General features: G+C 37.3%; 1 protein-coding gene across 5 annotated transcripts in view; it reads right to left on the reverse strand.

The window, feature by feature from the left end:
* The window catches only part of Pan3 (poly(A) specific ribonuclease subunit PAN3), a 132,166-nt gene that overhangs the window by 105,292 nt on the left and 1,056 nt on the right, over nt 1–25,818 (reverse strand). For all 5 annotated transcript variants that reach the window (XM_074043639.1, XM_020176805.2, XM_020176803.2 and 2 more), the window contains exons 2-3: nt 2,262–2,383; nt 144–210 (exon numbers count right to left, since the gene is read on the reverse strand). In XM_074043639.1, the coding sequence (XP_073899740.1) occupies nt 144–210; nt 2,262–2,383 (189 nt within the window). The remainder of the gene's footprint in view (nt 1–143; nt 211–2,261; nt 2,384–25,818) is intronic.

A 25,818-nucleotide genomic window follows, 5' to 3' on the forward strand; every position in this document is an offset into this window, starting at 1 on the left:
AGTCACCCTTGGGTGCAAAAAAGGGTGGGGTTTTTTTCTACTTAATACTTGCTCACAATTTTTAACATTTCTACAATAGGCATATTGCTTTTCATATCAGAAATATACAAACACACACACAAGCAAAAGGATCCAGGACTTACCATGGCCTGCGTATGGCTTGGCACTATCATTTAGAAGGCTCGGAGAGCTGCTACTATTAGTCATTCTCTAAAAAATAAAATATGTACACATAGTGTCATTGAAAAACACAGAATTAAAAGTATTCAACCAATTAAGACTCAGTCGGCCAGGTGCCGGGGCCCCACGCCTGTAATCCTAGCTATTCAGAAGGCAGAGATCAGGAAGATCACGGTTTGAAGCCAGCCTGGGCAAATAGTTTGTGAGACCCTATCTCGAAAATATCAAACACAAAAAACGGCTGGTGAAGTGGCTCAAGGTGTAGGCCCTGCCTGAGTTCAAGCCCCAGCACAGTTAAAAAAAAAAAAAAAAAGACTTTGGTTCTTTCCCTTTAATTAAACTAATTTTCCCATAAATGTTGTTGCCTGGAGTACAACTCTCTATACAAAAACTTCCAAAGACTTCTGAAACACATCAAATAAAAGTTGTTTTTCACTGATCAGTTATACAAAAGCAAAACTGCAGACCTATTTTGAATTGCATTTCCATAACATAATTAGAGCTTGAGCAAGACACTACTAAGTTTCCTTGTCCATAAACTATAAATTCCAATCACACACCAAGATGGTGTAAAGTAACTATATAAAGTCAATAAATGTTCTAATATCCTCTCTCAATTTGTATCATCAGGACATTTCCATTTTCTAAACATGTCATCTGTTTTACTTCACAGCCTCTATGTCTTTCCATGCTGTAAAGTCCTTCATGCCTATAGGCCTCTTATATGACATCTAACTCAATACCTTGAAAAGTATAAGGTTAGGAATTCTCAACTCTGGCTTTAATTCTGTAATCCAGAACTTAGACATTCAATTTCTTATTCAATTTCATAGGGAAGGGGAGGGGCTGAGTTCTTGAAGTGATTTTAATATCAAAAAAAAAAAATTGGCTCATGGGCAATCAAAAGAAGGTATATGCAGGCACCAGTGGCTCATTCATATAATCCTAGCTTCTTGGGAGGCTGGGACTGGGAGGATCATAGTTCAAGGCCAACCCAGGAAAATAGTTTGAGAGATCCCCATCTCCAAAATAACCTGAGCAATGGACTAGAGGTATGGCTCAAGTGTTAAGAGTGCTTGCTTTGCAAGCACAAAGTCCTGAGTTCAAACCCCGAAGGAAGAAAGGAAGGAAGGAAGACCCATTTATGGAGGCAAACCAGTAATGTATCACAGAAACAAGAAAGGACAATATACCAACTTTACTATGGCAATTTTCCAATTAACATCACTAAAATATTTTTCAATCTTACCCTAGTCTACAAAATTCCGCCACATCAATCTATAGAAATATAAATTAAAACATCCTCAGCACTGTATGGTTTATGATAGAAAAAAAAAGTTTTTACAAAGAACAAAATGGATTATAGAAAATTCAAAAACACTGTTAATATAAAATATTGTATTTTATATTATATTGGGGTACTGGTGGCTCATACCTGTAATCCTAGAATCATAATTCAAAGCCAGCCCAGAGAAACAGAACTATCTCAGATATACTCAACACAAAAAAAAGGGCTCTTGGAGTGGCTCAAGCACTAAAGTACCTGCCTAGCAAGTGTGAGGCCCTGAGTTTGAACCCCAGTACCACAAAAACAAAACAAAACTCCTGAAGTACTGTGGCTTTAAATTTGACATTTTAAACATGAAGCCAGCAATATGCTTCTATAAGGAAAAGAACATTCCTAAAGAAAACCCAGAAAACTGGTACCAGTACTTAGCTGTCCCTAAGAAGATTAACAGGATGGCTAGTGAGTGGAGATGCATATGTATATATTATCTACACACAAAAAAGTAAAATACTATTATTATGCCAAGTTTAATTACTATATATATACATACACAAAATAAGTGGAACTAGTCTCTATATACTCTACCACCATCCACCTTTCCCAACCAAACCCTTGAAAACTCTCAGACTTCAATTCTATGAGAGCTGTCTTAACTATATCCAACCCATCTCTACATCTCACAAATCTCACTTCCCATTCAAATCATTTAGGAATAAATGAAACCTCTTGATGTTCCCTACTCCTGGAATAAACTTCACTGTTTTAGTGTACTATAAATTCACATTCAGAATACCTGCATCAAGGGATACTTTGTTTCCACAGGGCTTCCAAATCCATTGACTCCAATAAAGCTGGTGCTGAAATAGGAATCTGTGAGACTTGTATCAGTTAAAGCACCTCCATCCATTACAGGAACTGAAAGAGAAGGAAAATCCTAGTATTTAAAATTATTTGAGGACAAAACATTTATTTTTGCCTCTATGTTCCTAAATAAATTTGAAAGCCTCAAATGTCGGTCACATGTTTACCAGTTCATAACACAAGGCAAGATCAAGTAAAATTTACTCTGCCCTAAAAAACTGTTAAACAAGCCAGAAGCCAGTAACTCCCACCTTGTAATCCTAGCTACTTGGGAGGCTGAGATCAAGAGGATCAAGGTTCGAAGCCAGTCCAGGCCAATAGTTCACAAAACCCCATCCAAAATAACTACAGCAAACCAGATGTGTGGCTCAAATGGTAGAGCACCTGTGTTGCAATAGAGAAGCCCTGAGTTCAAACCCCAGTCCCAATGAAAAAAACATGTTCAACAGTATTCTTGTTGACTACTTTTCCTATAGAAATAGTATTTTATATTTATCAACACACATAACATGAAGAAATCACACTTGCATTTCTAGTTTCCTCATCAAGTTTTCTTCCTTTCACTTAGCAAAAGGACAGTAGAATATAAGTCACTACAATTTCTCCCGAGAATCATTATATGGTAAACAGAGGCAAGGTTATCGATACTGTTTCACAACACATCTTTTGAAACAGACCAGCAGTCTCACACGCATTAACTCAGAATTTGGGGGGGGGGGTGGTATGCAAAGGTAGCAATGGGATGGCGTTGATTTTAGGGTAGCAGAAGGATACTGAAGGATTGTAGAACTAGGAGGGCAATCACATTGCATGTTAACAAAGTACTAAACAAGGTGTTCTGGATGCTACTTCCTGAGTACTTGGCTTGTAGCTACTTTTTAAACTGCTGTTTAAGTGTAAAGTCTTATGCTTTACCAGTAAGCTGAGCTGCAAGAAGAGTTGCCCTACTCCAGACAAAATCATTAAGAAATCTTCCCAATCCTGATTCCCCAGCTAAAAAGCAAACTAAAAAAATAAATGAATAGGCCAGCCTCCTGTGGCTCACACCTGTAACCCTAGTTACTTGGAAGGCTGAGATAAGGAGGATCATGGTTCGAGGCCATCACTGGCAAATGTTGTTTCCCCATCTCCAGAGCAAAATGGATTAGAGATATGACTTAAGCAGCAGAGTGCCTGCTTTCCAAGTGTAAAACCTTTAGTTTAAACTCCAGTCCCACCTAAATAAGTAAATAAGCTAACAGATAGATATAGGGGCTCCTGACAAAACAATCAGTAAATTTTTATTTCCTCTTTTTTAATTTTACAAAATCAAAATACACTGCTTGGGCTGACAGTAAAATGTGAGGAAACAATTTAAAGACCCAATTTATAATCAAAAGGGAAGCAACAAAGATTTGGGAAATTCTCATCCTGGCAGGTTGTAAAGACTACAAAAAGGCATTTTTAGGAGAGAGTACCAAGTAACCTAGATGAAGATATCATAATGGACAGAAGGAATCCAGTTTCAATTCATCCAGACCATAGAAGAATGACCTGACGAGGGTATTTTGAGTGTCTTCCAGACTTTGAGAAAGGGATCTGTTATTCCTTCTTTCCTGTTTCACCCTGTGGAATGGAAATGCCTGTCCTTTCCCTGTCCCATCACTGCATTCTGGAAGAGTCTGTTTTGATTTCACATGTTCACACTGGGGAGAGTAATCTGCCTTAGGATGAATTACACCTTAGGTCTCACCCATACCTGATTTCGATGAGACTCTGGACTTCAGACTTTTAAGCAACCTGATGCTAGAATTTAACTGAGGTTAAAATGTTGGGGGGATAATGGGATGGAATTAATGTGTTCTGCATATCAGAAGGACATGAATTGGGGGAGAGAGGGTATTGGAACAAAAACACTGATCTGAATGTGCTCCCCAAAATTCATATGTTGAAACAATAACACTATTAATAGGTTGGCTCTTTAGAAGATGATTAAAGCCATGAGGGCAGATCACTCAGGAATGAGTTTAAAAAGAAGTATAAAAGCCAAGTGCCTGTGGCTCACATCTGTAATCCTAGCTACTCAGGAGACAGAAATCAGAAGGATCATGGTTCAGAGCCAGCACGGGCAAACAGTTCAAGAGACCCTATCTCGAAAAAACCTATCACAAAAAAGGCTGGTGGAGTGGCTCAAGGTATAGGCCCTGAGTTCAAACCCCAGTACTGTCAAAAAAAAAGTATGAGGGAGCCATTTTTGCCCCTTTCACCACTGTGAGGCTGCAGCAATCAGACACCATCTTGAAGCAGAAAGAGAAGACTTTGCTGACACCCACAATTTGATCTTACAATTCCCAGCCTCCAAAACTGAAATAAATTATCTGTTCTTTATAAGTTATCCAATCTCAGTTATTTTGTTATAGTTACCAAAATGGACTACAACATATGGCTTAATAATCAATAGCAAAATCAGTATGTAGAAATGAATCTCAATCTGAATAACTACAGCTAAGCTGATCATCTTTGTTATTTTTATTGTTAAACAAAGTATGATTCAGAGATTAGACAGCCTGCCCAAGTCACAAAGCCAGTAAGTGGTACAACTGGGATATAAAAGCAATCATGTCGCTGTACTAAACTACTTTTCTATTTTTAAGAGTGGGGAATATTAATCAGATACAAATTATCAAACCTTCAGTTTTGAAATGATCTCAAGACATTCAAACTTTGAACCAAAGGATCTTACAAATACCTAAAGAAAAAAAAAACAGAACTTACACATCTGTCAGCAGTTACTTCACAACTATTAACAGATAAATGTGGGCATGATGGTACATATCTATAATCCCAACATTTGAGAGGTAGAGGCAGGAAAACTGAGTTCCAGGACATCCTGGGCTACATAGTGAGTCCATATCTCAAAACAGAGATAAATGTATACAATAATAACCTACCCAAAAAAACAACCTCTCAGCTTAACTAAATAAATCTTGAGTCTTGTCCTCTCACTAATGAAATGTATTTAATTCAGCAAAAATGTCATACTACATTAATGTTACCTGAAGGGACTTCAGAGACCAAAAAAATTTGGAAAATACTGGGGTGAGGGGTAAAAAGTAAACCCATTCTTTATTGCACAAATTCCCAGAGTCTTCATGCAAAATGTGAACTATGATAATCCTAACAATAGGAAAGATTACTTTCCCAACTTACTTGACCAAGGAACTGGTGAGGTTTAAATGTGTCTACCAAATTTCATGTGTTAAACATGTGATTTCCAAGCCAGGCACTGGTGGCTCAGGCCTATAATCCTAGTTACTTGGGAGGCTGAGATCAGATGGAAAATGGTTCGAGGGCAGCCCAGGCAAATAAGTTTGCAAGATCCCATCTCCAAAATAATCAGAGCAAAATGGACTGGAAGCATGGCTCATGTGATAAGAGGGTTAAAGCACTGAGTTCAAACCCCAATCCCCAGCAAAAAGAAAAGCAATCTCCAAAGTCATTTGTCAATGTTTGGAGGTGAAGCCTTTTGCAAGTAATTAGAATTTGAAGAGGTGAAGGAATGGGGCCCCCATGCTGGCATTAGAGACTTTATAAAGAGTAGGACAGCTGGAGATGTATTTCAGTGGTAGAGTACTTGCCACACTTGCACCAGGCACTGGAATGGATCACTGCAAAAAACAGGGAGGAAAGAAGCTATCAAGTTTGCTCTATGTCATGGTTTGAAATGATGCTCTTGGGCTTCCTATGCATGAGCTTAATAACCCTGTATTATTCATAAGTTACCTGGATTCAGGTATTTTATTATCACAACAAAAATATATTAAGACAACATTGTGAGGAACTAGAATTCCATATAAAAAACTTTAGAGAAAGCGCTCAACTGAAAATGTCAAGTATTTTCCTCTGCCAACCAGTACTTCACAGACTAGATGCTGGTAATGCTCACCTTAAATCATGAAATTTAAACTTCTTAGTCTGACATTAGCAAACCCTCAACAATCTGTTCTCAACTATCATACTAATATCTCTCTCAATCAATCAATCTCTCTCTCTCACTTTCTATCTCTTGGCACTACTGGGAATTTTGCACTTACTAGGCATGCTTGCTCTACCACTAGAGCCAAGCCCTCAGTCCTCATACTAAGATTTCTTCAAAAGGTGCTAGGTTTGAGTCTCAGCTCTGTCACTTACTAGCTATTAACTCTTGGACAAAATGCTTATAAAATGAAGATTATACCATCTAACCTGCAACTCTCAATGGAGAGTTATGAAAAACAACAAAATACTATCTTGTAGAAAACTTGATTACTGCACAACCCTAAATATTTACTAAAAATAACTGCATTATAAACTTACAAAGGATAGATTTAATAGTATGTCAATTATATTTCAAGAAAACTTTTTTTTTTAATCTGGAGCAAAAAGGATTATTCAATAAGTGAATTTAAGACAACTGGGTATCCATATAGAGAAAAAATTGAATACTTTATGCAAATACTTACAAAAGATAAAATAAGAGCATACAGCTCCAAAATTATTCAACTCTCTCATCCATTCAAAGTTATATGCTCAGTATGTTCATTTTTTTAATTTATTTATTTATGGAGCTGGGGACTGAACCCAGGGTCTTGCACATGCTAAGACCCCTCTCACTGAGTCATACTCCCAACCCCTCTCTGTATACTTAATGTCTCCTACATTTTAGAATCTGGAGTGTAATCAGTCACTACACACATACACCTGGCTCCATGTTCAAGACCCAGATATAAAGGAAAAGAATAAAAAAAAATTAAAAAAAGGAAAAGAATAAAAACCTGAAGTTAGACAAGAGCACCTCCTTTTGCTACTCACTAGCTATCTGACCTTGAACAAATATATGTAAGTTTCCTTTCTTCATCTAAAAAGGAGGCAATACCATTTTGCAGGGTTTTGGTGCAGAATACCAGTGGAATAACCCATGCAAACTGCTTAGCACTCTGTCTCATAGGTAATCATAAATATTATTTTTTATTCCTTCTTCTCCAGAAAGTACTCCCTAATTAGTTTAAGCTGCTAAAAACTATGTTACAGGGCTGGAGGTGTGACTTCAAGTGGTAGAGTGCCTGCCTACCAAGCACAAAGCCCTAACTTCAAACCTCAGTACTAAATTAAAAAAACAAAACAAAACAAAAAAAAACCTCTACCTTATAATACACTATTTATAGTATTCATTTGGGAAAGGAAAAAAAAAAAAGGAAGGTTACTTCCTATAACTACACATACTTTATACTCTCCAGTATCCTCAAATCTATTAGCATGTTTGTGTAAATATTTACTTTTTGGAAATAGGCATTCTTTAAAAGCTGGTCTGGCACCAATGGCTAACACCTGCAATCCTAGCTACTCTGGAGGCAGAGATCAGGAAGATCATGAAGTCAGCCCAGGCAAATAGTTTGGGAGACCCTAGTTCTCCAGGTGTAGGCCCTCAGTTCAAAGCCCAGTACTGCAAAAAAAAAAAAAAAAAAAACTGATAAAAAGCTACAATAGATTCTCACATCCAACCTTTATAAAAAAAACATTTTATTGCCTCTATTCTTCCAGTGAGGAAATTTGAGACTCAGAAATGTTAGATGATAGCAAGCCCAAGAAAAAAGGACTCCTCTGTCCCCTCAGTTGACACTTTCACCTTCCTATTCTCTCCTACTGTGAAATAGATGTAGACTGAGTAAACGCAGCTGTCTGTGAGGTCTGCTTCAGCCAGTTGCCAACTACTGACCTTCCACGGTGTTACTTAATCTAAGTCCCAGTTTTCTATGTAAAACAGAAATGTTACTCTCCAGGGTTACTGTGAGATACTGGCATACCTGGATGATTTTGAGTGTGTAATACATAGTTACTTTTTATAGCCATTATTTGTATTCATTTATTAGTGTACTTGTAAGTCAGCTCTTTCTGATAAAATACTACTGTGCTCCTTGTATGTATTAAGGGAAACTTTCCATGTAGGTTTTTCTTTTTTTATTCTTAATATAAACGATAAAAAGGCTGATCCATTTTATCCCTGTTACAAAAACCCAGGAGTGACCTTAAGAAAAGACTGAAACCCAAAGCAGGTGGCTGGGCAAAACACTGTTTTGTTTCAAGGGTCAGAGTTCCCTCAAAAATTTATAAACTGAAGAAAAAGTTTAAAAAAAAAAAAGTACAGAACAGCAACTAGTGATTACAAATACTGTGCTTTCAATCCTTTTGATAAAGTTCCTGTGGACGGTGATAAAGAGATCAAGTTCTTTTTTCAGTTCTCCATCTAACTCTGACAGCATCTTAAGCAACTTTGGTGATAAGCTGCAATGTGATGCCCTGGTAGTACAGAGTACCAATCATGAATCAAATATATTACCCATTTTATATGTAGTATCTTATTTTTTGAACCACATAACTGTATCCCCACCACCATCAAATTTCTTTATTGAAGTCCTAACTCCTATACCTCAGAATGTGATCTTATTTGTATTTATGGTCATGTCAATGAGATTAGTTAAGATGACATCATTGGGTGGTCCCTCCTCCAATATCACTGGTGATCTTATAGAAAGGGGAAATTTAAATGGTTACTAGAGTCCTGCAAGGGTGTGGGGAAAGGGAGGAAGAGATAGAGAGAGAATGATTAATGATCCTCCCAATCTCAGCCTCCAAAGTAGCTAAAATTACAGGTGTGAGCCATCGACTCACAGTCAATTCTTTAAGATAGATATGATTACTGCCCATTGTAATCGAAGTGTCAGAGATGGGATCTGAAACCTGAACCTTTTTTTTTTTTTTGTGGCACTGGGGTTTGAACTAAGGGCCTCATGCTTGCTAGGCAGGCACTCTTACCACTTGAGCCACTCCACCAGCCAAAACCTAAACAGTTTTATTTCAGACTTCAGAAACCACTACACTACATTCCTCTCAGGTGATTCTAAACTAACTCACATTTCTAACTGCCTATTACTAAATATCTCTAAGTAGGTATGTGAAATGTACTCCTAAATCAAAAACTAAGTTACACTTCACTCCTTTCTCTTCCTCAGCCATCTCCCCACCCAGTAACTGCTTTACCAAATCTCTCTCAAATAAGTCTTTCACTTCCACTGCCCTAAAGCACAACTGCTGCATTTCTCCCTTCAACTGTTTTAAGAATGCTCCAAATGTTTCCTTATTTCTGTCCTTAGGTCTAAATATTTAAAACAAAAAAAAAAACCTACATTATCTTTTTAAAATATAGATTATCTAGAAAGTCTTCACATCATGCACATTGTGGACCACATGGTAGCCTATTCTCTTGCAACATCAATGACTAGAGAACAAAACCATATACAGGATGCTTTTTCTCAAAATCTGAGTCTTCTCATCTGCATAGAATGCCCTTCTTTCCTACCATGTATATTTCATACATCTTTTCAAAATATAATTCAAGTATGATGTCCAAAATATCCCTGAACAGAGTTTATCACACATTTTATATCTATCAAGCCACCCAATAATTTATACATTTCAAGCTCCTTTACTAGATTGTATATTTACATATAGCCAAGGCTATATTTGATGCATTTTGTATTCCCTAATACACATATCTTCAATAAAGATTTGAAAATTAAATTAAATTCTCTAGACATGAGGAGAGTACTAGACAATGGTTGGGGTTTTGGTGTTGGTGAGACTGGGGTTTGAATATAGGACTTCGTGATTTGCAAAGCAGGCTCCCTACAGCTTGAGTGACTCCTCCAGGCCACTTTGCTCTGGTTATTTCGGAGATGGGATCTTGCAAACTCTTTGCCCAAGCTGGCCTCAAACCTCAATCCTCCCACTGTTCTCAACCTCCCAGGTAGCTAGGATTACAGGCATGTGCCACGGGCACCTGGTTGACAGTAGACAACTTTTTATCTTGGTGGTACTGGTGTTTGAACTCAGGGTCTCATGCTTGCTAGGCAGGCACTCTACCACTTGAGCCACTCCACCAGCACTATTTTGTGTTAGATATTTTCAAGATAGGGTCTTGTGCACTTTATGCCTGGGGCTGGCTTCAAACTGAGATCCTCCTGATCTCTGCTTCATGAGTAGCTAGGATTACAGGCATGAGCCACTGGTACCTAGCTAAACAATGTTTTAAAAACTGAAAAGTCTATCTGGCAAACTGACCTTCACAGAAGTGGTTACAAATTTTCAGCAAGATATCACAGCAATGCATATAGCAAGACTTTAAAAAAAAAAAAAAACACCTGAAGAGCTAAGCCTGTACTGTACTCCACTAGAGTACACTGTTTTGACCTAAAAAAAAAAAAATGGCTTTAATATCCAATATTATTTGATCTCTTCAAGTCAGAAAAGAACTGCAGTGCAGCAATACTCTGATAACAAACAGCTAATTCTGAGGAACAAGCCAATACTATAGGTCTTTCAAGATGAACTTGCTACAGTCTTGATAATGTTGAACTCCTGGGTGAAGCTATTCAGTACTACCAATTTAAATACTTACTTAAAAAATATGTCTTCCTAATCCTAGCTGGTAAGGAGACAGAGATCAGGAGGATCTCTATTTGAATACAGCCCAGGTAAATAGTTCTCCAGACCCTATCTCAAAAAAAAAAACAATCACAGAAAAGGATTGGTAAAGTGACTCAAGCGGTAATAACACTTGCCTAGGAAGCCTGAGTTCCTGAGTTCAAGAACCAGTGCTGCCCAAAAAAAAGCCTCCAATAAACAGTTTTAGTTTGGGATCTATGCCAAGATGGTTGCCTTTCTTTGCCCAACACAATCAAAAATGTTCTGAAAAGTTTTCCACCACTCTTGTTTTCTCAGTAAAGAGACTCAGAATTTAATAATGGAGACAGAAAAATTTATTTCTAATACTAACAACTCGTCATGCAAATTATCAGCTTAAGATCATCCAAACCTATGGTTTATTACTAAATGAGAAGGCTAATAATGAATTGTGGGGAAATTGCTAGCAAACTACATGCATTTCCAATTCTTTTGATCAATCTTGTAGATTAAACTGCCATCTAGAGGGTTGAATTTGGTTCTGACTTTGTGCACATGTGTGTGATCTTTACACCTATTTTCTGATTATGAATGACTTTATTAAAAGAAAAATAATACAGAAATGAAAGTCTTCTACAATGTCACCACAGAAATAACTAATACTAGCAACTCAATGTATATTTTTCTAGGTCTTTTCTTCACATGCATTGTTTAAACTAACATATACTTAACTGTTTTGTAACTCTCCCTCCTTCCCCCCCACCCCTGCATTTAGCAATAGGCATCTTTTCTTATCAATACAGAAAGTTCTAGCTTATTCTAACTGCTGTATGGTATTCCACTGTACAGATGACATCCTCGTTAATGGTAATTTCACTGTTTTCATCTTACTACTACCTCAAGCCAATTGCAATGAAATATTTGTACATATATCCTGCGTTTCTGTAGGATGAATTTAAAATTGAAATACTATGTGAAAGGATGTGGACAATTATAATAAATGTTGACCTCTAAAAAGATCACCCCAGCACAAACTTGTATGAAGAATGTATTAGGCTGAGGATATAACTTAGTGATAGAGTACATGCTTAGCACGTGCAAGGCACTGGGTTCCATGTCCACTACAAAACAAAAAGAATATATATCAGAGTGTCCCCCCCCATACCCACGCCAACACTAGGTATTAGAAATTTTTTCAGCAATCAGTCTACTCTTCATCAACTAGAAAGTTTTATGTACATTTTAATTTGCTTTCTTTACTTGTTAATAAAGTTAGATAACTTATATGCCTACGTAATTTTGATGTTGAATGTCCCCCGAAGGTCCATGTGTTAAAGGTCTGGTTCTAAGGGTGGCACTATTGGGAGCTGGTGTTGTCCTTGACAAGGTAGGATCTAATGGGAGGTCTCAAAGTCTCCTCAAAGGAGACTGAGAACTCTGGACTCTTCCTCTTCTTTCTTCTTTGCTCCCTGGCTCATGACATTAAGTGGTTTTTCTCCAGCCATGGAGTGGTGCCTTACCATGCCACAGGCTTGTGGACAACTGATCCTAGACTGGAAACTGTAAAATTATCAGCCAAAATAAATCTCTTCATAAGCTGACTATCTCAAGTATTTCATTATAACTTGAGAAAGCTGACTATATAATGTCTATTGGCCATTTTATTTCTTCTTAAATTTCCAAACACTTCGGAAGGGCTATCATCTTTTTAAATGGGGCTTTTATCTTTAGTTCTACACTGACCTAAGAGTGGCTAATTAGAATAATATAGCAAAGACTGGATGCAACTCTCAGATAAGGACTTAAATCTAATAGGATATACTTTATCAGAACAAGTAGGGCTTACATTCTGTTCTCACTACTGTAGAAAGAACAGAGGCTTTGAAGTAAAATAGACTTGATAAATCCTCTCTCTACCACTATGTATGTGACTGTAAAGAATTAAGTCTTTAATTGGTAGCTTTAAATGCCAAATGAAAACAGTACCTACCTTGTGAAACAGTTATAAGTATTATATATTATTACAATACCTACATATATATACACATATACATATATATACACACATAAACATATATATACATATACATATATATATTACACTTTATGATTATGCCTGGCACACAAATACCCAAATGTTATTTTATGTATCCCTGCTTTCTCAGAGAAGGGGGGAAAAAATTTTTTTTTTTTTGGCAGAACTGGAATTTGAACTAAGTTCCTCATATTTGCTAGGCAAGTAATCTACCACTTGAGCCGTCTGCCATGATCCTCCTGATCTCTGCCTCCCAAAAAGCTAGGATTACAGGTATGAGCCACCAGCACCTCACTTCAAATTTCTTATAGAAGCCATATTCCTTGGTGATCTCATTCAGGTCATGGCCTTAAATGCCATGTTAACACTGACCTGAAGTTTCAATCTTTAGTCCCAATCTCTCTCAAGAACTCCAGACTTTATCCAATCTCCTTGAAATCTCTACTTGAATGTCTAAGACCAATCTCAAAAGCATACTCCTCACCTTCTCTTCCACGTCTGCTGTCTGCAGCCTTCCCCACCTTAGCTGATGCACTCTATCCTTCCACTTCCTTGAAACCAATTCTTTGATTCTTCTCTTGACACTCTAATCTAGCCAGAAATTATACTGGTTCTATCCAAAACATATCTGCAGGGCTGGGGATGTAGTTCAGTGGTTTAGTGTTTGCCTGGCACGGATGAGGCCCTGGGTTCGATTCTCAGAACCACAAAAAAAAAAAGAAAGAAATAAATTAAAATATATCTGCAATCTGACCAATTTCTGAAATTTCCATTGCTATATCCTGCACAAGCCATCATCACCTCTGGCTATTGCAAACAACTTCCTAAATTCTCTTCAGTCTTCTCTTACAGAGAACACTTGTAAAACCTAAGTCAGATCATATCACTCACACTGACTCAAAAATAAAGGCAAAAGTCTTAACTCCTTCTTTCTCCCTAAACGTCAGCCTTAATAACCTTCTAATGTGCCAAGCATTCTCCATCTCTAAGACCTTTGCTCCAGCTCTGCCCTCTGCTTGAGATCATCTCTGCCCTAATAACTGGTCTTGCTTTCCTTCTAGCTTATGCTCAAATAGCACCATCAACCAGCAAGGTTTACCTTAATCTCCATATTTAGTTCTGTGACAACCCCTCTCTTAGAGTTACTGCCTTGTAACTCTATTCTTCTACCTTTTAAGGAGAATTGTCACTTCCAATACAGATAAAATTACTGGAGCTATGTATATAAAAATTATCTGCCTTACCCATTAAGATGTAAAATTCCTAAAGAAAAGGATCTTTCATCTATTTTCACTAACATTCACTAACATATCCTAAGAAATTAAAGTAGTATCTAACAGAGTAAGCACTCAATAAATGTTTATTAACTACTTAAATAAATGAATGAATCTCCATTTATTAGCCCAAATTACATTAAGCTGAATCCTTGCCATAAACTAAGTTTTTCAAAGATGTTATCAGTATACATTAACTCTTTCTATAAATATATATCTGAAGACATTATTAAAATTTTTCTATGGTCAAATATGGTGGCTCATGCCTGTAATCCCAGCTAACTCAAGAGGTGAAGCTAACAGGATAGCAGTTCAAGCTGGCAGGGCAAAAGTCAGCAAGACCCTATCTCAAGAATAATCAGAGTATGGTTGTTCACACCTGTAATCCCAGCTATATTTGGGAAGTGGAAGTAGGAGAGTGATATCCCCAGGCCAGCTTAGGCAAAAGCATCAGACACTATTTATAAAGAAACTAAAAGCAGCTGGGCCCTGGTGGCTCATGCTTTTAATCCTAACTTCTCAGGAGGTAGAGATCAGGAGGATCATGGTTTGAAAACCAGCCTGGGCAAACACTTCATGAGACCCTATCTTGAAAAAAATCTTTCACAAAAAAGGGTGATGAAGTGGCTCAAGGTGTAGGCCCTGAGTTCAAATCTAGTACCAGAAAAGAAAGGAAGGGAAGAAACTAAAAGCAAAAGGATGGGGGCATGGCTCAAGTAGGACAGCACAAGTGCAAGGCCTTGAGTTCAATCCCCAGTAACCACCCCCCCAAAAAAAATCTTTATATGCTTCCTTACTAATTTTTCGAAGACCTGGCTATAAGGAGAAGATTCCTTATCCCATCATTGTCAAGGAGACTCATCTTTAGAGATGGCTGATCTGTTGCTGCTATATAATCCACAAAAGATCACTTGCGGAATTTAAAAATTCCTAGTCTAGGAGTGTACCTTAAGGACAGAGCACATGCTTAGTGCACACAAGATCCTAGGTACAATAACCAGCAATGCAAAAACAAAATAAAAGCAATAAAGCTATGTAAGACTCAAATGCCCATCATAACAAACCTGATAATACAAACATACAATGGAATATTTTACAGCTGTGAAAAGGAATTAAGGTAGATTTCTACATGTGGATGTGAAACAAAATATACATTAGCAATTAAGTTAGAAAATTCAAAGTGCATTAGGCTTCCATATGTATACTCAGCATTTACATGTGTCAATATGTGTTGAAGCAAGGGAAATATAAACACATAAATGGTATATAAGTAAAAAATATTTTTAAATGTATACAAAATAAACTAGAAAGAATCACTGTCTTTTGGAAAAAAGGGAGTAGAAAATTTAGTAGCAGAAGACTATTTCCACTCTGTACCCTTTTCTGCTATCTATATTTTTAACTTGTGCATGTATTACATTTTTAATTCCTAAAATATTATTCCTGCTTTTGCAAAAGCTGGATTTTTCACTTTAAAGATACAACAAATAGATAGCTTTAGAAAGTAGGGACAATACTTTTAAAGAAAAACATTCAAAATAAGTATCAAGAAAGGGAGAAGTGTATCCTAGCAACTCAGAAGATGGAAGCACATGATTGCAAGTCTGGGGCCAAATTCAGCAAAGTTAGGGATACCCTATCTCAAAAACACAGCAAAAAGAAAAGGGCTGAGGGGATAGCGCAAGTGGGAGAGCCTTGCCTAGTCATCATGTGACCCTGGGTTCAATTCCCAGTAAAGTCCAAAAAAAGCTTTAAGAGGAGGATCATTATTATCTATATATGAATTAACTCAGACAAAATTAATGAGACAACATACCTTTACCTATATACTGAAAGTAATCTGCTGAGTGGCGAGTGTTTCTGAAAGTTGTTGGGGAGGAAGAAGGAAGGAATTCTAAAGACTATACATGAAGCAGTGTTTTCTAGAATATTACCATCTTAAAAACACATAAGTAGTTTAGACCTCAAAGAATTTTGGAGGTCAGGTACTTCATACTCTAATCACCCAAATGACTAACCTAAGGCCACAAAGTTACTTTGTAAGAGACAGTACTAAAATCAAAATCTCTGAACCCTGAGTCCAGTACTAATTCCTAAATACTAAAAGGATTTAAAAAAAAAAAAAAACTAGATGCTACCAAGTATAAGACAACAACTCATAAAACAGATATTCTCTCATATTCCATTTTGGTTCACTAAACAGCTTTACAAGCAGTATATAAAGTAAGTTAATATGTGAAAAATTTTGAGTGTGCATATGTGCACATGCACATGTATGGTATAAATTGAACTGTGTTTCTCCAAAATTTCTAGGTAAAGCGCTAACCTCAATGTGGCTACATTTGGAGAAAAGGTCTTTAACAGGTAATAAAAGTTAAATGAAGTCGTAAGGACGGGGCTCTAACCCAATAGCATTGGTGTCCTTATAATAAAAATAAAAAATAGCAGCATTCATAGCAGAAGAAAGACAGTATGGGTCTGCAAGCCATGAAGAAAGCAAGAGCCAATCAGCCAGCACCTCCATTTGGAACTTCTAGCCTAATACAACTGAGAAAATAAGTTACTGTCATAAGCTACCCAGTCTATGATATTTTGTCATCGCATCCTAAGCTAATCATAATAATTATATGCATAGAATGCATAGGTAAATATACATACTAGATAACATGCATATAACACATATGTATAGAAAAGGCCCAAAACACATGCATGTGCATACACACACACACACACACAAACTACTAATAATTAACCCTGGGCAATAAGATAGACTGGTTTACTTCGACTTTATAAAGTTCTGTTCCAATGGAAATTTTTACCAGGAAAAAAAAAAAACATGACTTTTATCATTTAAAAATTAAACTAAGGGCTGTCTGTGGATGTGGTTCAGTGGTATACTGCTTGCCTAGGATATGCAGGCACATATAATTCCCAACCTGGCCAGAGGTTATCTAAACTAAAAGAATGAAAACTAACCCTAAAACAAATAGATAAGTAAACAAATATTCAAATGTCAATGATGCTCCTTAAAATCCTACCACAAATTTTTAAAATATCATTCCTAGGTACATGTCTATAGAAAAAGCATGTTTTTAAAATGCTGCTACAAAATTTGGATGGATATAAATTTTCAAAGTTAAAAAGAGAAAAAGAAAAAACTCAGCAATCAAAAGGAACTTTTTTTCTGGGGGGGGGGAACTGCGGTTTGGACTCAGGGTCTTTCACTTGTAAAGCAGGCATTCAACTGATTGAGCCACAGCTCCAGTTCATTTTGCTCTTATTATTTCGAAGATGGGGGGGGAGGGGGTCTCAAGAACTATTTGCCTGGGCTGGCTTCAAACTGTGATCCTCCCATGTAGCTAGAATCACAGGCAGCAGCCACCAGCACCTGGCTCAAAAAGAACCCTTGGTACACACAACTTGGCTGAATCTTAAGGAAACTATGCTGGTATTTAGCAATAAGTAAACCCAAAGGGTTACATACTATGTAATTCCATTCATAGGACATTCCTGAAGTGACAAAATTATAGAAATGGAGAAAAAAATTAATGACTGCCAGGGCTTAGGAGGGAAAGCAGGTTATAAAAAGGCAAACTGAACATTCTGCTTTAGTAGAGACACAAACCTACATGTGATAAAATTCACATGCACAAGTGCTAAAAAGACTGGGAAAATGTGAATCAGATAGGTGGGTTGTAGCAATCAATGCCAGTTGTGATATTATACTGTAATTATGGAACAGGTTACCACTGAGTGAAGTTGGGGGAATTACTGTATTATTTGATACAATTGTATATGACTATAATTATCTCAAAATAGAAAGTTAATTTTAAAATGTGGGAAAGACTAAATAGTAAATGTCCTCTCCATCCAAAAAAAAAAAAAAAAGCAGTGGAGGCGGGGCATTCTACAAAAGGGCATATAACAGGAAAATGTTTGGCAAACCTGGAGAGTCATTAAATGCACTTTCATAGATAAAAGTGTTTCATCCAGTTCCTGCATCTTACTTAAGACTTGTGTTAGTATATCCCTCTTTGATGCTTCCTCATAAAACTTATTAAGACCTGCTGGTATCTTTTACATGTGTTCCCCCATGAGAAAGTAAACACCAGCTAGGTGCTGATGGCTCACACCTGTAATTCTAGCTTCTAGGGAGGCAGAGATCAGGAGGATCGAAGTTTGAGGGTAGCTGGGGCAAATAGTTCCAGAGACCCTATCTCAAAAATATCCAACACAAAAAGTCCTGGCGGAATGGCTTAGTGGTAGAGCACCTGCCAAGCAAGCATGAGGCCTGGAGTTCAAATCACAGGAAGCAACCAAAAAAAAAAAAAAAAGAAAAAAGAAAAAAACCTGTAAACATCATTTGAACAGAATTTTGTTTTTGTTACTATTATTTCTATCATCTAGATCAGAGTTTGCCATCCTGCAAGCATGACATTGTATGACTGAAATGGATGTTATATATTTTGTATATTACGCACAAAAAATGTTTAACCCTAGACCAGCTATACTAATGACAAAATCTCAGTACTCACCTTCCTGTAAATTGATAAGGATTTGTGGGATGATAAGTATATACAAAACCAGTTTTGTCCAAAGTTAGTATATCCATATACTAATAATTATTATCCATATACTAATATAATTATATATAATTATAATTAGTATATAATATAATATACTAATATATTATCCATAGCCTTATTCTCTTCCACTTAGACAACCACAACTCAATTTGTAGCTTTTTTGTTTGAGACAGGTTGTCCTAGAATACACTATGTAGCCTAGAATAACCTCAAACTCGAGATCCTCCAGCTTCCACCTCCCAAGTGCTAGAATTATAAGCATGTGCCCCCAACTCAACCCAATCTGTAGCTATTTTACCAATCTTAAATACATGCTCTCAAAAATTTGGGGGAGAATGTTAACACAGTAATATTCAATAGCAACAGCAACTTAGACTAAAACTATGTGCTAGGTAATGCCTAATGGTGTCTCATGCAACTTTCATAACAACTCTAAAATAGATGCTACTGTCATTTCCGGATATTTTGTATTTTGTTTTGGGGAAGGGAACTTAAACCCAGGGCCTCAAGTATGCTAAACACACAAGTACTACTCTACCACTACAGCCCTAATTTGCACTTTTAGGATGAGAAAAACTGAGGTTTAAAGATTAAAATATGCCAGACCAAGGTCACAAAACTAGTAAGCAAAGGAACCAGGATTCCATCTGAGATATGTCTTTGGTAAAATAAACCCATCTACTGGGTTTCAAATAAAGTCACTTACATAAAATATAAATATTGACATAGGGACCAGAGGTGTGGCTCAAGCAGTAAAGTACCTGCTTTGCAAGCCTGAAGCCCTGAGTTCAAATCCCAGTTCCACAAAAATAAATAAGTATATATTAACATAGTATTTTAGCTGCTAAAAATTGAGTACCTTAAAGATTAAAGTCAATTGTTCTAGGTAGTTGAAAATATAGGTAGCTAAAAATATTAGAATTCCACCAATAAAATGTCACAAACTAATAATTCAGTTCAACACAAATCACAATTAAACCTTAGAAATTCTCAAATCTAAGTGTGGCTTACATGGAAGAATGACTGCCTAGCAAGCTCAAGGCCCTCAGTTCAAACCCCAATATAGTCAAAAACAAAAACCTCAAGGTTGACAGAAATATGGAATGTCAAAAAAAAATTTAAATATGGCATAAACAACAATCTTGAGTGCCAGAACAACCTATTTGCTATCATATTACCAGGTCAACAGAAGAAATGTAGTTTTAAAAAAAAATTGTAATATGCTATATGTAAAGAGCAAGTAACAAAAAGTAAAGTAAGCAAGCAACAAGTAACAGCATAAATTTCCTTACAAAGTTGAAACATCATTGTAAGTAAGTGTACTAAGAAAAAAACCTTTGCGGTTCAGTTTTCTAATGCTTGCAAAATAATGATAAATTTTTGTTGTGGAGTTAATTCCAAGATATTTTAAAATTCTATCTGAAACACTAACAAAACAATTCTGCAAATGGGAAGTACTAAAGCAAGAGTCAAAAACTCAAATGCCGATAATAAAAATCACCCAGTTAGAGAGCATAGTAAAAGGGAAAGCAATCCCATTGACAAGTTTCCTTTAAAACAAACAAACAAAACAACCCAGCTGGGCACCAGGGGCTCACATTGCAATCCTAGCTACTAGGGAGGCAGAGATCAGGAAAATGGAAGTTTGAAGTCAGCCTGGGTAAATAGTTCTGAGACCCTATCTCAAAAATACCCAACACAAGAAAGGGCTGGCAGAGTGGCACAAGTGTTAGAGAACCTGCCTAGCAAGCATGAAAGTTCAAACCACAGTCCCGCAAAAAAAAAAAAAAAAAAAAGAAAAGAAAAAAAACAGAACTCTGTATTTCTTTATTAAATCTTTTGATACTTATTGCTGTTGTCATCAAGTAACTCAATTAAAACTGAAAAAACACAGATATTAAAAATACAATACCATAAATTTTAGCCCTCAGATGGCTGTAATTTTAAGACAGATGATGATGGCTCATGAGACTCTACCACAAAAAAAAAAAAAACACTTCACAAAAAAGGGCTGGTGGAGTGGCTCAAGGTGTAGACCTGGAGTTCAAACCCTAGCAACACAAAAAATGAAAACAATCCAAATGCTAACCAAGTTACAATGTGAAGATAAAATGTGATATAGTCATACAATTCACTATTCAGAAATGACTGTTCCTACACAACATCACAAATGTATCAAAAGAAGTCCACTAGAACACATACTAGGACTGCAGGTGTGGCTCAAGCTGTAGAGTGCCTCCTTTGCAAACTCAAAGCCCTAAATTCAAACCCTAGTCCCACCCCACCCCACCCCCCAAAAAAAGAACACATACATTATTCCATTGCTATAAGGTTCAAAAATTACAAAAAAAAAAAGGAATACAAACTTAGTCTGTAATGTTAGAAGTCAGCCTAGTAGTTACTTTTGGTAAAGTGTAATAACTGGGAGAAGGCAAAAGTAGGGCTCTGGGGGATACTAACTGTTCTTGATGTGGGTGCTGTTTTTATATAGTATGTGTTATCTTGTGAAAATTCCAAGAACTTCTGACTTGTACATTTGTATGGGCTATGGTTTTAATGTGATTCCTAAAGTTCATGTGTCAGAAACAATCCACAATGCAACAGTGGTAGGAGGTAGGGTCTAGTAAGAGGTGATTAGTTCATGAAGGCAGAGTCCTTGTGATTAATATCATTATCGTGAGAGTGGGTTACTTATTGCCAGAGTGGGCTTATTTAAAAAAGCAAGTTCAGCTCTGCTTGCTCTCTTGCCTTCCATTTTCTGTAACACAGCACAAAGGCCCCCATTAGATGCTGGCACCTTGATATTGGACTTCCCAGCATAAAGAACAGTGAAAATAAATTTCATTTTATAAAGTACTGGTTCTGTGGTACTCTTTTACAGCAATGCAAACATACAGCAACCAGATAACTGGTACTGAGAAATGGAACTGTTGCTAGAAGATACACCTGAAAACACGGAAGAAGCTTTGGAAGTAGAAATAGGTCGGGGCTGGAACAATTCTGAAGTGAATGTTAGAAAAGTTTGTATTGTTGTAAACATTGCATCAAGGACAATTCCAATGAGAGCCCAGAAGAAAATAGCTGTAAGGATTTTCTTAAGAGATGATTTAAGTGGTCATGATCAGAATGCTAAGTAGAAACAGAGTAAGGGTAATTCTGATGAGATCTCAGGTAGAAAAGAGGAATAAGGTATTGGAAATTGTAGTAGAGGCCATCCTGTTACAAAGTCACAAAGATTTTGGCTGAATTGTGTCCATGTTTGATGACTTTATGGAAAATGAAGCTTAAAAATGATGAACTAGAGAATCTGTGCCAAAAGAAATTTCTAAACAAAATGTTAAAGGAGCTACATGACTACTTTTTAACTTCATACAGTAAGTTTTGAGAAGAAAGAAAAGATTATAAAGGCAGAACTTACAACTAAGAGAACCAGAACAAAAAGATTTGGAAAATTTACAGCCCAATCATGTAAAATGTAAAAAGAGATGTTTAGGAGTGCAAACCTCTTAACAATATGGCACGCTAACCTTTGTTGAGAATTACTACAGATAAAAAGGATCAAGAAGATGAGAGTGACTTGGTTGTTCATTTTGCTTTGGTTATTTTGGAGATGGGGGTCTTGTAAACATTTGCCCAGGCTGACCTCCAACCGTTATCCTCTTGAGTTCAGCCTCCCAAGTAGCTATGGTTACAGGCATGAGCCATGGGCATGTGACCATTTCAGAGATCTTTGAGACTGCCTCTCCCACAGGCCTAGAGCTCTAGGAGAGCAGTATGGTTCTGAGGACCTGGCCAGTACCCTCAACCAGCGTGCTGCCAAGAATCACCTCAGCACTGTTGCCAGCTCCCAGTAGCTGCAGCTCAAGTGGACCCAGATGTAGTATAAGCCACCACTCCAGAAGGTACAGGCTGTAAAACTTGGTGGCATCCCCATGGTATTGACTCTGTAGGCACACAGAATGCAAGAGCAGTGGAGCCATGGTGGTCTCCACCTAGATTTCAAAGGATGTCGTGGACAGCATGGGGGCCCTGGCATTGACAGGTGGTGAGACAGACTCCACTAGGATAATGCCTAGCAGACCATCCCAACACCATAACTCCAGCCTGGGAAAGCAGCAGACAAGAGAATCCAACCAGTGACAGATGCTGGATAGACTAGCCCAGCAAAGCCAAAGGTGTGGGCCCAGGAGTCGAAGGAGCTTACTATCCAGCTTTAAGACTTAATTTCCCCTGTCAGCTTATAAACTTACTTGGGACAAGTTACCCCTTTGAGAATGTCTATCCTATACCTGTTCCATCATTGTTATTTTGGAAGCATGTAATTTGTTAATTCCGTGCTGGGGAGGGGAGACAGAAGGGGGCAACTAAAGATGAATTTACCTCATCTTTGAATTTCACCTGTATCTGATTTAGGTAAGACTCTGGACTTAGGACTTTTAAGTTGATACTGGCATCAGTTAAAACTTGTGATTACTGAAATGTAATGAATGAATTTTGTATTGTGAAAAGGACATGAACTTGGGGGCCCAGGGGCAGAACACTTGAATTTGTCCCCAAAAGTTCATGTGTTCAAAATTTAATCCACAAATCAGCACGTGGGAACTAAGGCCCAATAAGAAGTGGTTAATTCAGAAGGGCTCTGCTTTCATGAATGGATTACTGTTGTTACTAAGGGACTGGATTAGTTAACTCAAGGATGGGCTTATTATAAAAGCAAGTTTGGGCACCTTCTTGCTCTCTTGTCCCTTCTGCCATAGATGGCACAGCACAAAGGCCCTCTCATGACGCCAGCAACTTGGTATTTGATATTGGACTTTCCAGCCTCCAGAATGGTGAGAAATAAATTTCTTTTCTTAACAAAGCCTTTTTTTAAAATTTTTTAACAAAAACTTTGAGGGGGGGAGGGGGAGTGGCACTAGGGTTTAAACTCAGGGCCTCATGCTTCCTAGGCAGGCACTCTACCACTTGAGCCACTCCACCGGCTAAATTTCTTTTCTTTATAAATTACTCAGTCTAAGCCAGGCTCCAGTGGCTAACACCTGTAATCCTAGCTACCTGGTAGGTAGAGATTGGGAGTACTGCAGTTCTAGGCCAGCCCAGGCAAATAGTTTGTGAGCCCCCCATCTCCAAAATAACCGAAACCAAAGTGGACTGGAGGGATGGCTCAAGCGGTAAAGCACCTGCTTTGCAAGTGCAAAGCCCTGAGTTCAAACCCCAATCCCACCAAAAACAAAAAAAAATTACCCAGTCTATGATATTCTGTTCTAGAATAACAAAATGGAGTAAGTCTTATTTTATGTAAGTACATCAATAAAAAGTCTAAAACACATAATATGCACATACAAAATACCATGGAGGTCAAGTAAGGTATTTCTGCAGGCACATTCAGTTATTAGATAGCAGATCCGCTTATGGCCTCTCAGCTAAAGAAATATGGTACATATTTACATTTAAAGAGTTAAGAAAAAATAAAAGCAAAATTGCCTTAGTGATGCTACAAAATCAAATCAACAACTAAAACAATTTAGATTTCTTCTAATAGTAATACTAGAATCTACTGCCTGTTTTAACTATTTCCAACATAACTCTTTTCCCAGATTCCTAAGCAGCTTTACTTGCCACTCATGATATAAAGCAATTTTATCCCACTCAAGAGATACCAAGAAGCCTACTGTAGAAACAAGAAGCATCAGTCTATCAAATTAAAGCAAAAGCCACAGACACCATATATGTAAATGAGCTATTTAAATGGGATAACTGAGCTGGGCCCAGGTGGCTCACATCTGTAATCTTAGCTATTCAGGAGGCAGAGATGAGGAGGATTGAGCTTTGAAGCCAACCCAAGCAAATAGTTCTGAGAGACGCTATCTCAAAAAAAAAAAAAACTTTTTTTAAACACAAAAAAGGGCTAAAGGTGTAGGCCCTGAGTTCAGACCCACTCTACAAAATAAATAAATATAAATGAGATAACTATTAAATGACTAAGTATTAATTTCAAAATGTTTTCTCAGTACTAACTGTTCTCTCCAGATTCTGTGTTTCAACGATCCTTTCTAAACTATGGAATGGTCCCACGTTTGAGTCATTGCTCCAATTGGTCCTCCACCTAATGTGCTTGCCTTCTTCACTCCCATCTTCACAGCTTATATATATTCTTTCCTATCTTTCATGTGCAAACTCTACTCTCCTTTGTATCTAATAAGAAAACCTTAGAAAGATCGCTTATTAAATAGAACAGGTATCCAGCAAAAATTTACCTTGAAAATGAAAAGCTGCCTCTCAAAAGTGATAAATTCCATCAATGAAGTAATCGTTTTTATAAAGTATCTAAAATTAACATAAAATTAGCATATCAGCCCTACCAAATATATCTACACTAAAGTCAAGCCCATTGAGTGGGGCAGATAGCCCGGTGGTGGAGCGCTTGCCTAGCAAGTTCAAGGCCCTGAGTTCGATCCCCAGCACTATAAAACAAGAAATACAATCAAAAGAAATAAAATTCTCCAGAAAAGGGGAGGGGAACGTTCAGAGAACAAGTGCTTAAACATCATACGTTTATTTACAGAGTTTTTAAAAAGTCAAAAACGTTCTCCCTATCAATTTAATTCAGGATCTAAAAGCTATTCAGACTCCCCTAGAAAACAATATACTTAGCAACAAAAAGGGAAATTCTGGCACCTACAGTACGCTTTCAAAGGCAACATTCCGCAACATATAGCTTACACTTACACTTAGAATAACAGCAAACTCCACTTCACAACTCAAAGGCTACAAGTCAACAGACAATAACCTTAAAAGTACAAACTATCAACAGCCCTAAACTATTCTCACCAAGTGCTCACTCGTACACAAACGTGCGCTGCACAAGAAACACTTCCAAGGCACAATGTTAAGAGTTTGCTTGGTACAAAGTTGAGGAAGGCAGGATCCCGACTGACACCCAGTTAACTGACGCTAGCTTTCAAGAAAGCTATGTTGAAACGCAAAGTCTTGTGAAATTCCTACACTAGACACTCGATTAAACCTGCGCACAGCAGAAAAGCTGCAGTCCACTCCCTCCAGATCCCTAGAAAGCATTCCCTGCCTGGAAACCTCGGTCCTGCAAGCCTCCTACAA

This window comes from Castor canadensis, chromosome 10, assembly GCF_047511655.1.
Source record: "Castor canadensis chromosome 10, mCasCan1.hap1v2, whole genome shotgun sequence".
NCBI lineage: Eukaryota > Metazoa > Chordata > Mammalia > Rodentia > Castoridae > Castor > Castor canadensis.